Source organism: Hetaerina americana, unplaced genomic scaffold (assembly GCF_022747635.1).
Source record: "Hetaerina americana unplaced genomic scaffold, ioHetAmer1.1.p SCAF_48, whole genome shotgun sequence".
NCBI classification, from domain to species: domain Eukaryota; kingdom Metazoa; phylum Arthropoda; class Insecta; order Odonata; family Calopterygidae; genus Hetaerina; species Hetaerina americana.
In genome coordinates, this window is record NW_027287073.1 from 399,217 (window position 1) to 415,237 (window position 16,021).

Below are 16,021 nucleotides of genomic sequence, written 5' to 3' on the forward strand. Positions count from 1 at the left end.
GTTAAAACTTGCAATCATTGCGATGGCTAGGTAATCAAGTAATTTGACGATACTCTGGTGTCCTGTTGTAGTTTCATGGCATTTTTAAGATGCTGTGTTATTGGTGAAAAGAAATCTGTTGGGATGCGTCGAAGAAGTTGAATAAACATTTCGATTTGCTCTATGTCGAAAAATAAGTTTTCAATTTGAAAACTTACGCAAATAGAATGCCCAGTTTTTGAAAACTGACCGTGGAATTCCTATTAACTGTATAGTACAAAAGAAGAAGCCCATTACGGTAAGGATACATTTTTTATTCAATTCATAATCGAAGATATTGATATGTACAAAAAAGTGATTGTCATTGAAAGTTTAGTATTCATAATTTTTGTATTGTACTCGCATATAGTGTAGTTCCTTTCGGTCCCGGTACTATCATGGATTCTAAGTACAAAACAGGGAGTCTGATAAATGGTTCCTCACCTCAGAAGAATGGACCGTCACAGGATGATGGGCACTTACCGAAGAAATTTCGCTCTGATGACTCCCCTCATTCCAAGGGATATTCTAATTCTAGCATCAATAAGCATCGCCGTTCATTGCCTGTTTTCGCAGTAAAAAATAGGTAATTGTTGGAAGAAGGCAAATACATTTAATGCTTGGAAATATTTGAATTAAATTGGACTTACCATATTGCCATTTTCAGGCTTTTGGATGAAATTAATAATTCGCCTACCATTATAATAATTGGGGAAACTGGATCTGGAAAGACAACACAAATCCCACAATATATTCATGAGGCAAGATTGGAAAAAGCTGGTGCCATTGCTATTACTCAAGTGAGTGAATTATCTATTTACGATTTTATTCCTTTCCTAGTGATCCCCAAGTTTTTTATTTATTGGTTGAAATTTCAGTCGGTACAAAATATGATGCATTCCTGTTCTTTAATGTATGTGATCTGACCTGTTTTTGCTCATTATTGCTGTGTTAGTTTGTGATAGTGTTTACCATTGGCAGCTTTTGTCTTCAGACATGATCTAATATAATCTATCCAGTAAAGGTAGTCTGTGGACAGTTCATAAAGCCACTTATTTTGTGCTACGTATTGTGTGGACTTGATCTTATTGGACTTGTGTGTCATTTCCTTCTTCATTTATTTGTAGCCCCTGCCTTTGTGACAATGCGTGGGGATAGTGTAATGGTTTAAGTTTGTCTTCTAAGTAGTTGCCTCTAATCGAGTATGCTATCGAAACCTAGGGCATTATGGCTTAAAGAAAACCAAATCAAAAATTTTTCACATTTTTAAAACATTTGAATGTGACATGAAAAATCACCAGATGTGAATGATTTTATGGCGAATGGTAATTATCGCTTGTTTTTCCTCTCCAGCCGCGGCGTGTTGCAGCAATCACGGTAGCGTTGAGGGTAGCTACAGAGATGGGCTGTGCGGTTGGACATACAGTAGGCTACGCTGTGCGATTTGAGGATGTGACACGTGGTGATACCAAGCTCAAGTACCTGACAGATGGCATGCTGCTTCGGGAAGCCTTAAGCGGTATGTGTGGATCTCCACATTGGACCACAACAATTAATTGAAAGGGACAATTATTTTAAAACTAGTTCTAATTTGAAACTCCTGTGTTTCGAAACCTGTCTCTCTCGGTTCCTGCATTTGTTAAAAATTTGTTTATTTTTGTGTATTTGTTTGTTTGTCTCACTCTCTGTAGCTGGTGTTTGAAAATTAAGGGTAATACACTTTGCAGATAGCGCTGGAAGAGGGGAAAATCAAATTATCAACAGCATTCACTGCATAATTTCACATTTTCAACCAAAATTACAAATGCTCAATTTGATATTTAGAATCGGGGAGGATCAAAATAAAAAGTTTTTATTATAAGGGACAGACAGGCATGCAGAATGGTTCCCAGCCCAGTTCATGTTGGCTGGAACTCTGCTTGAAGCAATTTTTAATTTTAATGAAAAATTGCTTCAAACAGAGTAATGCAATGTAAAGATTTAAAAAAAAAAAACAGAAAAATAGGAACATTTCATGTAAAAATCTGGGGTGTTTATTATTTCCAATTTGAAAGAAGGTCATAATTAAGGTAAAATTTTAAGTGTAATGTGTAAAAATTTAAATTTGGAGCAGAATCCAAATGCTTTGGTTATGCTTATGCCAAAAAAAGAGAGCTCAAAAATATGGTCCCTACTTGTATTCTATATTAGAAGCAAGGAAATACAATACTAGGATTTGAAAGTATTTCAGGTGGAATTTATGATGACACAAGTGCTTGTTAGAGTTGAATTTGGTTTAGTAACCACCTTTAAGAGGATATGGTTGAGTTATTAATATGAATTGTGTCAAAAGGTTAAGTCAACTCCAATAACAAGTTGAAATACATTTAAGAAACAGTTTTCTGTTCATTGCAAATAAATGTTATTATGACAGACTCCCTCAACGCTGTCAAAGAGTTGAAACTTTGGGAACAATTTCAGGCAATGCTAATGAGAATGTCACAAGAGGTAGAAAATTTTAATGGATATTAAAAAATGAAATTATGACTTCTATATGTGCACTGCCGTGGACTGAGTGTGGGTGACTAAGATTGCAATTTTGCAATCACTTTTCAGGCATTTTATTTTTATCAATTATATAGATTGTGATAGGTTATTGCCGAGTTATGAAGCTATTGTGTCTAACTCATTCACCTACTTAATGGAGGAAAACTAGTTTTTCCTTTTAAAATGAGTTTTAACGTTTAAATGAGTTTTTATACCATTCATTACTTAGAAGATTAAAATTTTGGCTCATCTGAGAATTATTGCTGGAAGCATGGTCAGTTTACCCGGCACAGATGACCAACTTAAAGTATGAATCGGCTTAATTTGGGAAGGTATTGTGATCATTTTCAGAGCACCTTGTCATATGCATCTGCAACTTTTCACATCATTGGCTTCAAGACCAAGCGTATGACAAAATTTAAATTCCCACCCCTAATTTTTCTTCATTGAAATCTTTAATTTCTCTGCTTATAAATTTCAGACAACCTGTTGATGATGTACAACGTTATAATCCTGGATGAAGCACATGAGAGGACAATCCACACTGATGTATTGTTTGGCATCGTGAAGCAAGCACAGAGCATACGACGTGCCAAAAACTTCAAACCTCTCAAGGTAGTTATCAATTTAATTACAAACAATTTATCCCTTGAAGCTATAAGGGAGCAGTGGGATCATTGGAACTACTCTATCTTTCCCAGGAATATCATAATTTATTTATCACACAGCAGATGAGGGTGCTCACATGAATATGAATTGAAGTTTATCTTTGCTGAGCCTAGAAAATGTTTCCAATTTTCTTGTAGTGTACTTGGTATCCTCTTTCCTGTCTGCAGCTCCTGTCATGCCCTTGGTTAACCCAAGAAACTGCCTTGAAGGGAAATTTACCAAAAGGGAGGACTGATCATTATGCTAAAAAGCTGATAATCTTGAAAATGGTCACTAGTTTTCATTGAAGTCTTGCATTTCATGATTGGAGATTGTTGTGGCTACTGATGTGATTAATGTCATGATTTTTGAAAAAAATCCAAAATCCCCTTGCCCCAAATTTAACTGCAAATATATTTTTTTAAATTTTAGAGTGGGTTTTGAATGAAAAAGATTGTAAAAAATCATGCATTTACTGCATTTAATTCTCTGGTGTTTTTCATTATGAACTAAAAAGGGCATTTAAACATATTCTTCTTATTTTATATACAATGTAATACGGATACAACTTCTATGGTTTCTGTATGCCCATAAGTAACAGTTTTCCTAATATATACTCATTAAACTATGTGGGAGAATAGGTAGCATTTCCTTATGTGATATTGAAGGTTTTTATTGTGTTTTAGATACATTCATGGCTTTTTCATGAATTTAGCATGGAATAATGCAAGCCACAGTACTCTGTTTAATTAATGGAAAACCAATGCTAGTGGTGCCGTAGGATTGCCAGATTGTTATTTTAAATAAGGATAAGGGAATTAGTCAGATTTTGACTGTAATAATAAGTGAGTTTTTAAAACCACCAAATTACAAAATACAATTGAAATGATTCGAAGATACTGACTGGAGGCTAAATTCCAGGCGAAACCTGCTTCTCTCACTCTGTGTGATTTTTTGAACGCAAGATCTTTCTGGAAAACCATTTGCGGCCCAGGAAAAGAAACTATCTCCCCTTATGCTGAATGTCACTCACCATAGGGTTTAATATTTGGTTAGCTCTACCCTTACATATCAAGCCAACTTTCGGGTTGGAAAAGAAAAAATAATAATTTTGTGATTCCATGGAAGATTTATTTCGATACAACCCCGGTTTCGACGTTCAACGTCATTTTCAGGTGACCACACTTACAGACATCCATCTATATATATTACACTTAGCTAGGGGTGTGGAAGTGGGAAGGTCCAGAAGGGTGGGTGGGAGAGAGAAATGAGCAATGATTGTTGGAGTGAAGGGTAGAAAGTGGCAGGAGGCCCACCTATGGGGAGCTCTCCTAATGGTGGAGGAAAGTGGTGGGTGGGTTTTAAGTTGTTCATAGACATAAATACGTATCCCTTTACAAATCTCTGAAGTCGACGGAGAGTCTGAGAGAAGTAGAGGGTTTTTTTTTCCCTCATTAGCACAGGTGTTGAGTAGTGGTAGGTTTAGGTTGGGGGAGTGGGAGGTGAACAAAAGGTCATTTACCATCTTTTCTTTGGAGCATACACTTTTTAAAATTTCAAGCTGCTCTAAAGTGTCTAGTCTTAAGTCATTTCTTTTCCACTTGTAAAATTTCAAAATCAAAGTCACTATTGTGGTTATTTTTCTATAAAGGTTTCGCAAAATGTGAGGTTGACTTTTTGTTCTTCATGCAGGCTTGGTGTTCCTTAACCCATTCGTGAAATTTTCGGCCTGTTTGTCCAACATACACTGCATCGCACTCATGTCTTAACTTATACGCTCTACTTTTTCAGTTTTTGGAATTTAGTCTTTTGTGTGGAAAAGTAGAGGTTCCTGAGGTTCAATTTATTATAATAAGCCAATTAAACTTATCTTTCTGCGATTTTCTGCTAATTCTTCTTGTGTTGCCATCCTGATATAGGATTCTATGCCATTTGGCAGTAGAGTCTTGTCACGGTTGGGATTTATAAATGTCTCTGACTGCCAGTTGATATAGTTTTTTAACATGCAATTAATTAATTAGCTGCTTATTAAATCCATTGTTTCTAGCTATTATTTTTATTGTTGCTAATTCTTTTAGGAAATTCATTTGTGACGTGGGAATGTTCAGTAACTCCCCCGCGGGTAGGGGGATAGAGAATACTCCCGCAGTATCCCTGCTTGTTGTAAGAGGCGACTAAAAGGGCGGGGAGAAAACCCCGAAAACAAACCCCAAGCCAGCAAGGGATGCGTCCGGACAGTGCTGTGGATCCACTGTCTGTGAGCGGCCATACCATCTGGCCTGCGATCCGCCCAGGTGTTTGCCGTGCCTGGAGACCCGTAAGGGAGAGAAGGGGATCCTGGAGGGTGATCTTTCTGGTTCCCAGCAGGGTTTCGGATGCCCTGCATGGACCGGAGAGTGATATCCCTCTTCGGCCCCGGATTTCGCGTAAACGGGAGGCCGGGAGCTAGCCACTCCCGGTCAATCGGCTTCCGTCGCGTTTTTGCTCCGGTGGCGAGTGCCAAGGTTGTGGGGGTCTGCGTAGGGAGGTCGGAGATGTAAGGGTTTTGGTGGGCCCTTGCACCGAAGATCCACCCCGAAACAGACAACCACTCCTGGAGCGCTATATCCCTCGAGTTAGCCCTGGCGACCACTCCGGTTTGGCGGAGTGGCGTCCCAAATGTGTGGCTCCGTGGCGGGTGGGGAGGCCGAGGGACGAATCACTTATTATTATGGAGGAAAAACCCTTTCCACCACTAAAAAGATCCCGTCCGGACACCGGCGGGGGAGAAAAGTGCATTGGCGCATGTAAGCGCTATTTAATTATGTCGTGCATAAAGGAAGGTGAAACCTTGAAAAAGGTTTCTCCTTTCTTAATTCGCAGAGTTTTGTCACAGATTGTGCCTGGGGACCCAAAGAGCGTGAAGAAGCTCCGGGATGGTACACTTCTTATAGAGACCCTGAACGATACACAAAGCGAAAAACTGCTTGCTATGGGAATGCTCCATGACATTCCGATTAAGGTGGAGGTGCACCGCACTCTTAACACCTGTCGGGGAGTCATCAGTCACTACGACCTCCTATACGTGGACATCGAAGAAATCAAGAGAGAAATGTTCTCTCAGGGAGTGACTGATTGTCGTCGACTCACCACAAGGCGCAACGGAGAAAACGTAAACAGCACCTCCGTGATCTTGACGTTTGCGCGTGATAGACTACCCGACAAGGTGTTTGTGGGCTATGAATCGGTACCAGTGAGGCCATTCATCCCAAATCCCGTGCGTTGTTTCAAATGCCAACGGTTCGGCCATGTCGCGTCACGCTGCGAGGGTAAGGCCACCTGCCCGCGCTGTGGCAAAGACGCGCACGAGGATAAAGAGTGCTCTTCGGAACCTCTTTGTGTCAATTGCGAGGGTACACACCCAGTGTACTCTCGTGATTGCCCGAAGATGAAAGAAGAGAGGAAAGTCATGGAGATAAAAACCCTTGAAAAAATCCCATATGCGGAAGCGAGGAGAAAATACAGGGCGCTAATCGCCCCAACTTTCTCCCGGTCCTTTGCTTCCGTTGCAACCACGCAATGTGTAAAGTGTACCATCGCCACGCAGACGGAGATACCGAAAGAATCCCCAATTGAAAACACGCAAGTGCCTAAACCCAAAAGGGTGAAGGATGGAAAGAGTAAGGTGGACAAGGAGCCACCTACTCCTGTGGGCCCTTCAAAGAAGAGCCCACAAAAAATCACCAAGGGGAACACGCCAAAAGGGCGTGAGAATACACCTTCCCCGCCGCCTCCAGTCAAGCTAAAGAAGCCGGAGGTAATTGAAGAGGACCAGAGTATCTCTGATACTGAGGTCTTCGCAAACGAGTGGAAGAGGAAACATCGCTTCAAGCGATAACCTCAATAGAGTTGGTCATCTCCCTTTTTAGTCATCTTATTTATTTATATATTTATTTATTTATTTTAATTTAACACTTTAAATGTGTTCCATTCTGCAGTGGAACTGCAATGGCTTTTATCGGCACAAGGAGGAGCTGGCCATTTTAATCCAAGATTTTAAACCCTCTTGTATTTGTCTCCAAGAGACCCATTTTAAGGCTGAAGATAAGGGTATTCTGAAGGGGTTCACTGTTTTTAGAACGGATGACCTAAGTGGCCAACGAGCCCAAGGGGGAGTAGCAGTTGCGGCCCGTGAGGCCCTTTACACCTCGCGAGTCCAACTGAACTCTCCATTCCAGGCCGTCGCTGTCACGGTGCACACCCCTGAGAGGATGACGTTATGCAACGTGTATCTGCCAGAGGGTGCACCGGTGACCCGCCTGAACCTTGAAGCCCTTGTCCACCAGCTTCCTCAGCCGTTCATTTTGATGGGAGATTTTAATGCCCATGATCCTCTCTGGGGAGGTCCAGAAACCCAAAGCAATAGGAGAGGTCGAATTTTATCCAACTTTATTGAGGATTTTAACCTGTTTTTATTAAATAGCGGCGAAAAAACCCGCTTTAACAGCTTCAATGGGGAATTCTCAGCAATAGATCTTTGTCTATGCTCGAGAAGTCTAGCCCCAAAGCTGAAAATGTCCACCCACAACGATCTCTGTGGGAGTGACCATTTTCCTCTTCTACTCGTTAAAGAAGACTCTTCGCCCACCATTTCAAAACCTCCGGAAAAGTGGCGTATTAACCGTGCGGACTGGCCACTTTTCAAGCGCACGTTTACATATAAACACGACGCAAGTTTCGACGCGTTGCACAACGTCGATAAACTAAGTTCAACGCTGTTGGCGGCAGCTACCAAAAGTATCCCTCGTACGTCCGGGAACATTAATCGAGCTCCTGTCCCTTGGTGGAACGGGGAATGCGACCGGGCGATTCGGGCGAGGAAAAAAGCATTGAGTATTTTTAGAAAATATCCCACGGCAACTAATCTGGCATCGTACCGCCGTCTGAGAGCGCGAGCTCGAAGGGCCGTGAAGGAGGCCAAGAGGGCTTCCTGGATAGAATACGTCTCTACCATCAACCATCGCACGCCACTTGGTCAGGTATGGGACAAAGTCAAGAAAATCTCCGGGTCCAAGGGCTCATTTGTCATCTCGCCATTGCTCGTTGCTGGCCGGGTGGTTAATTCACCTGCCGAAATAAGCAACATATTTGCCAGTCAGTTCGCGGCCAATAGCAGTGACGAGGGCTATGCCACGGACTTTGCGAACCTGAAGAGGCGATGCGAGAGAGTCCCTCTCAATTTTGGTGCAGGTCCTACAAGCGAATATTACAATGAGCCTTTCACGTCCTGGGAGCTTAAATCCGCCATCGAAGACTCCCATTACACCTCGCCAGGGGCGGACGAAATCCACAACGCATTTCTCCGGAACATTCCGGAAACTGCGATTGGGGAGGTCCTAAATACCCTCAACCAACTTTGGAATGAGGGCAGTTTTCCAAATGCCTGGCGAGAGTCCATCGTGATACCAATCCCAAAACAGGGCAAGGACAAAAATGACCCGAACAACTACCGTCCCATATCTCTCACCAGCTGCCTGTGCAAGGTGATGGAACGGATGGTAAACCGACGTCTCATGTGGTGCTTGGAGAGTCGACACCTGCTCTCCGACGCTCAGTGCGGCTTTCGGCGTGGCAGGTCCACGACAGACCATCTGGTGCGCACTGAGAACTTCATCCAGGAAGCCTTTCTCCACCGTCAACACGTCATAGCAGTCTTCTTCGACCTGGAGAAGGCCTATGATAGTGTGTGGCGATGGAGAATCCTCAACACGCTCCACAAGTGGGGATTTAGAGGCAACATGGCCCTATTTATCAGGAATTTTTTAACAAACCGCCTTTTTAAAGTAAGGACTGGGAAGCACTTATCCCGATCTTTTACACAGGAGAACGGGGTACCCCAGGGTTCAGTACTGAGCGTGACGTTATTTGCCATCGCCATCAACGACGTGGTGGAATGCATCAATGCCCCGGTGATGGCATCGCTCTATGTGGACGACCTAGCCATATTTTGCCGGTCGACACGACTGCCAAACGCTTCCAGGCAAGCCCAGGTGACTCTAAACAAACTGGGAGAGTGGTCGCGAAAGAACGGATTTCGTTTCTCCATGGAGAAAACGAAATGCGTGCACTTTCGCCGTCTTCGCGGTTACCACGTTACCCCGACCCTAACCCTGTTGGGTAGGCTTCTCCCATTTGTGGAGTCCGTCCGCTTTCTCGGCATGATCCTGGACCAAAAGCTGAACTGGCGGGAGCATATCCGCGTGTTACGCGAGAGGTGTCGCCAAACCCTCAACGTTTTAAAGTTTTTAACTCACTCCACTTGGGGAGCAGACCGCACCACCATGCTTTTATTGTACAGAGGCTTGGTGCGATCCAAACTGGACTATGGTTCCATAGTGTATTCCTCAGGACGAGAGTCTTACTTGAGACCACTCACATGTGTCCACAATGCTGGGATACGGTTGGCCACCGGGGCATTTAGAACAAGCCCAGTCCCAAGATTACTTGCAGACGCAGGGGAGCCTCCGTTGGAAACCCGCAGGATGATTTTAATGGGCAACTATGCCTGTAAAATTTTATCGGATACAATCCACCCTTGTTTTAACATAGTTTTTAACCAACGGTTTTTAGACTTATTTAACAGGCGGAGAAGGGCAACTAGGCCCTTTGCCGTTCGTTTTAATGATTTTATTAATGAGGTAAATTTTACATTTCCTCAAATATGCCCCGTCTCCTATGCTAAGTATCCGCCTTGGTTAACACCAATGCCGGATATTAAACTCATTGCCTGTGCACGCCGCAAAGCCAAAACGACCGATTCCGAATACCAGCAGCTCTTCAGTGCCGTCCTCAGCTCACTTTCTGACTTTGTCCCAGTCTACACCGACGGGTCAAAGTCAGAATCTGCATGTGCCTATGCGGTCGTGTCCCACTACCATGGAGTCGTGAGGAAAAAACTGCACACTTCATGCAGCATTTTCACAGCCGAGCTGTCAGCCATAAGGACGGCCCTAGGAGAAATAAAAGAAAGCAATGGCTCTTTCCTCATCTGCACAGACTCGTTGAGCGCCCTGAAATCTTTATCGGTCTTTGCACCTGTGCACCCGATAGTCCAGGAGATCCATTATACCCTGTTGTCCCTTCAGAGAAAGGGGAACAGGGTCTCCTTTATATGGACTCCTGGTCACGTCGGCATAAGAGGTAACGAAAAAGCTGACCAGGCAGCGAAGGATGCCCTTCGACAACCCGAGACCGACTCCACCTTGGTTCCAATGGAGGACGTAAAGGCCGCCTTGCGGAACTCGGTCCTGCATCAGTGGAAGGAGACTTGGCAGTCCCTGCAAAATAATAAACTCAGGGCAATAAAACCGGTCGTTTCACCATGGTCCTCTTCCATCCGGAAAATTCGGAGGGAAGAGGTCATGATTACGCGCCTGAGAATAGGACACTCTGCCCTCACTCATTCGTACCTCTTTGCGGAGGTAAAAGAACAGCCCCGCTGCAATGAGTGTTTCCAACCCCTGACGATAAAACATATCCTGACGGAATGTACAACATACCAAAGGGCCAGAGACATGTTGAAGATAAGGGGAGACTTAAGAAATATTTTAGGGGATGACTCTGGGTCTATAAACCGAGTCTTAAGTTTTTTAAGGTATACTGGTTTAATGGGGCAGCTTTAGCTTTGGAGCTCATAATTTTAATGCTTTTGATTTTAGCATTTTCCTTTTTTTTTTTGTTTATATTATTTATTTATATATTTATTCGTATTTATTTGTTTACTTATTCCTAGTTTAAAAGGAACATAAGTTTTACGTTATGACAGTGGTGCAAAATGACCATAGCTGTCGACGCACCCTAAAACTCCTAAAACTACTATGTTCAGTAACCTGTGAATCATGGAATGAAAAGCGAATAATTTTTGGGGAAAAACAATGTCTCGAGTTAAAGTGAATCACTTGGTCAGTATAAGAACTTTTTCTAAAGATGAGAACTCTAGGTGGTTGTTCTATTTGAAATATTTAAATCAAGGAAGTTGAGGGAATTCTTATGTCTTAGCTAGAGTTCTACATCTTTCAAAAATACCCTAATTGAAGAATGCAAATGTTATGTTTGTTTTACTGGAGACATTTTCTTAAATATTTGAAGGAATATGAATTAAACACTGGAGAAACCGTTAATTATGGAAGATCTGGCAATAGTTTGTTACTGCTCTGATTCATCCTTTATTAATCTTGCAGTAGAAGGGATTAAGTGCAAATGTTTTTGACCCAGTTTGAATGACTTCTCTCAACATTTTGATGTCCTATCATGATGTGTGGGTTTTTCAATCCATGCCCCCATCTGATCTATGTGCAAAAATACTGTAATACTTTTGAATGAGTGAATATTTTTACTGATGAACGTCACCCATAGATAATTTCCATGGATCCACACAAGTGTTGATTGTCTGTTTGAAATGCAAATGATGTTATTTAATATTATTTCAGGTAATCTTAATGTCAGCCACAATGGATGTGGATCACTTCTCTGCCTACTTTGATGATGCACCCATAGTGTACTTGCAAGGCCGCCAGTACCCTGTTGACATAATGAGGACAACCAAGAGTCACGAGGACTACAATTTTGCCATCCTCGTCACTGTGTTCCAGATTCACAGGGAGGCCCCTCCAAAGTAAGTGCCCTTTGACCTGGTTTGTTTAGTGACTCCAGGTTGTGACCTCTTCCAGCATAATGCATTGCTAATGAAATGAGTGGATCTGCTCTGGAGCCATTCATCTTAGAATTTCGATAATAATGGAGGACATTGATTTCAAGCTTGGTACATGTTTTTTCAGTGCAAAGAAATAATGGCACATGACTGCACAAACCATGGTTTCATGGTGGTAGGTTGGGTTTGGCGGGGGGGTTGAAGAGGAGAAGTGTGGTATTGGGAAGGTTGGCTGAGGGAGAGGAAAACGCAGCTTATAGGGTGGCTAAAATACTCTCCCGTGAATTATGTGGTACCTCATGTAAATGGGAATAACAGGAAGTGCACTTTACAAGTTGTTGATGAAAGTTAAAAATGACTTGTGGTACTTTTTTGAGCTTTCCGTTGAAATTTGCATTCCTGCTTTGCTGTAGCAGAGATTCCCAAACTATCAAGCAAAGGTCAACCATTACAGTTAGAGGAAAATAAGTCTATTGTAAACATTGTGGTGTCCTCTACATGTACTGCCTAACATTGTGCATGCACTGTTTTATTTCTGTTATTACTGACCTGGAAAAAACCTCTCTACTTGAGATTGTAAGTTGCAGATCTTATTATGTGGCCTTGAAACTTGAGAAAAACAGTGAGAAATGGGATTATTGCAATGCCATCCTGCTTAAAGAGAGTAGATTGCTGGAATTTTGCTCCAGATTTATTATTAATCAAATTTTTAAAAGGAATCATTTATGCTTTTTTTCAAACTATAAGCTGATCTAAATGGTTCAACGTTTTCCCACCCGTATCTAACCAATTAACTCCAGATTCTTCTATGACAAGAGTTCTTTTAGAGAAACATTTTTCGAATAATATTTAATTATTTTTTGAAATTTTAGTTCTTATGCTCTTCTTTAATCTTAATTGATTTTCTCACATTTTGTTTAAATTTTTACTGATATTCTTTTGCTAACTACTTTGTGTAAGTATTGTATTGTAACTATAGGGACCACTTTTGGCCAAGATATAAAAAATTGAATTTTTGAGTCCAAATTTTGTAATTTAGAGGTTTAGTGTAAGGCTTCTGATTATAAAAAAACCGGTTTTAATATACATATCAATATGCAGAAATTTCAAAGTGTAAAAATCATTCCCCTTGACTGGGATTTGAACTCGGATCCCTTGATGTGCGGCCAAGTGCTTTAGCCAGTTAAACTCCCGAGGATTCCTCTTACATTCCAAAATTGTGGGGGATTTTAAAGGAGGGGGATGTAATAATGAAATACCATACCAGTAATGTCACAGGTTGTGCACTTAGTGCCACAGTCCACGAGGTCAAACACAAAGTTGTTGACCTTAGACAAATCCAAAGAACTACATCATAACATCTTATTCCTTTTTTTCCCCAAAAATTTCAGAGTTGGATATGTTAGCTTAACTGGCTAAAGCACTCAGCTGGACATTAAGGGATCCAAGCTTGAATCCCGGTCAAGGCGGATAATTTTTACCCTCCGGAAATTCTGCATTTTAATGCACATTAGCAGATGACTCCTTTAAAAGTTACTGTTGCGGCATCTCCTGTAGTTCTTTGAATTTAATATATCAGATGGATACTCATGAAAATATGAAATTAAGTATTAAAGAAGCCTTGCATTGATATGCAATTTGCATAAATGACCCCATCGGTGAAATGGTGGTTATAGATTTTTGTGAAGATACAGTCATATTTTGTTTTTGATTGATGTGGTTTCCCTTCCAGTGAGGATATATTGGTGTTCTTGACAGGACAGGAGGAGATCGAGGCGATGGTGTTCAATGCAAGGCTTGTGGCAAAGGTGAGTGGATTGAATAGTTGCTGTGACGTAGAGAGGCATGTGGTGTGGAGCTGTGAAGGTGTGGGCCTTTTGGTGAAATTCATATGTGATTGGGTGGAGTTCAATGCACAACCAGTGCTCCTTTTTGCATTGTTGAAGAGAGTCATAAAGTCAAAGAGTGTCAGCACCACTCTCTCCCTGCACCATGGTTGTGGCTATTGGGGTCCTCTGAAAATAGAGGATCACCTGAGAATACTTCTTGACTCTCTCCCTGTCTCCAACCCTTAATAGGAATTTGATACATCCCCTTACTCCTATTTTGCCTGCATAACACAGTTATAAACTGATGTTCATGTAATATCTCCTTGGTGTGACTGGAAATTTTATCCAAAGGGAATGACCATGTAATTGGACTAGATTGCAGAGGCACTATGAAGCAATAAAATGGAAGAGAATGAATTTTGAAGAGTTCGGGTAAAAAAATACATTCATCTCAGAGGTTTTTTAATAATTTTTGATAATTGATTTATAAAATTATTTATTATTAGACCAGGGTTCATAATGTCTCATTTAACTGGATTTAAATTTTAACATCCGTTTAAGATGAAAACTTAGTTTTATGACAGCTAGTTTAGTTCATAATTAATCATTTAACCGCTCAATAACTGGAAGACAGTGTTGCTGTGGTTACAATGTTCACAGTACCTTGTGAGCAATATTATTACAGTGTATTTGGTGTTTGGCATGTGCTAATGTAATTTCTGTTATTACTTCATTTCACAGATAATTTTGGGCTTGGGTTTAAAGTTATGTGAATAATGGCGTAAAAATTAATTTGACTTGTATCTATGTAATCATATGGAATCTATTATTTTCACTAAAGTTGTTTTGAAGATTACCCAGCAACAGTATCTGTTGCACTTAATTATTCAATGAAAAGAAATACATCACTTAGGGGTTAAATTACTTAAGCTATTTTCAGTTTTTTATCTGTCTTCTTCTTTGTAAAGATCTGCAGGTTATAATTACCCTCTCCCATACTTATATTAAAAAGGTATCTTTTTCTAAAAAAAGAATTAACCACTTTTAGTTTTGAATCTAACAGTTTCAGGCTTAACTTGGTGGAATTCTTTCATGGTGAGGTGAAAGAAAGAGAAAAAACAACTTTGCACTTCCACACACTTTAATATAACACGACCATGGTTTCGATTCTGCGCATCATCGAAACCATGGTCGTGTTATATTAAAGTGTGTGGAAGTGCAAAGTTGTTTTTTCTCTTTCTTTCACCTCACCACTTTTAGTTTTGGTTAAAACACTAATTATTTTTATCACCGATCAATTGAAATACGTTTTTGTCCTAGAAAAGTTCACCACATTGCAAGCCAACTTGTATATTTTTATTTTAGCGATGTTCAAATGCATCCAATGAAATAAAACAAGCATTTTGAAATGATTTTTGTAGGTTTATAAATGTATAAATTATTTTGAATCATGGTTTCATTAGTAAGCATTTGCTAAATACCTTCTCTGTTGTTCATGGATAATTATATTTGTTTCATCATAATCATTAGCTGAACAATTTCCTAATAATAAATGTTAAAATGTTTTTTCTCCAAATTAAAGGATAACCCCTTAGTCAAGTCCATGGATCTTCATGCGGAAATATTCTTTCATTGAAATTTTTGAAGTGGTGATTGAATAGGAAACTGAAAGTAGATTTGCCAAATCTATGCTAAGGCTTTTGAAAAATCCTGAATCATGTATGTCCCAAAAATGATCAATTGCCATTTGGATTGGTCTAACCTTTTCTCACTTGGAATGTTTTCCTTTCACATTATGTCCTCGCGAACAGGATTTGATGAAAAGTGCTCCACATCTTCGAGTTTTGCCCCTTTATGCCGCCCTGGCACAGTTCCAACAGTTGGAAGTGCTGCGGCCTGGATTACCCAACACCCGCAAGCTCATTCTGAGTACAAACATTGCTGAGACATCAATAACCATTCCTGGAGTAAAATATGTTATTGACAGTGGCATGGTGAAGCTTAGGTGAGTGAAATAGAGTTCTGGGAGTAGCTGTGGGGGTCAAGCCAATGCCTGACCCCTGGATGCTCTCCAACAAAAACAATTGCCTCTTCCAACAAACAAAGGTATTCAACTTTTGAAATGGGAGCTCACCTATCCCAATGACTAGAGGTAAATAACTGGAAAGGTAAGGAGAATTATATACAGTGAAATCACACCTTTTCAAAATTTTAAAAGCCTCCATTCGATGCCTATTGTCTTGCTTCAACAGCCTTGTTTCCATGCTGTACAAAATCACTCTCCATATTAAAGGTTTTATGGGTCTATTCT

General features: G+C 40.8%; 1 protein-coding gene across 1 annotated transcript in view; it reads left to right on the forward strand.

Moving 5' to 3' along the window:
* The window catches only part of ath (ATP-dependent RNA helicase DHX33), a 31,650-nt gene continuing 15,629 nt past the window's right edge, over positions 1 to 16,021 (forward strand). Inside the window, exons 1-8 of the mRNA XM_071591517.1 lie at positions 1 to 277; positions 389 to 604; positions 686 to 818; positions 1,372 to 1,537; positions 3,026 to 3,159; positions 11,661 to 11,845; positions 13,614 to 13,689; positions 15,522 to 15,715. Coding sequence (XP_071447618.1) covers positions 417 to 604; positions 686 to 818; positions 1,372 to 1,537; positions 3,026 to 3,159; positions 11,661 to 11,845; positions 13,614 to 13,689; positions 15,522 to 15,715 — 1,076 coding nt within the window. The 5' untranslated portion in view covers positions 1 to 277; positions 389 to 416. The remainder of the gene's footprint in view (positions 278 to 388; positions 605 to 685; positions 819 to 1,371; positions 1,538 to 3,025; positions 3,160 to 11,660; positions 11,846 to 13,613; positions 13,690 to 15,521; positions 15,716 to 16,021) is intronic.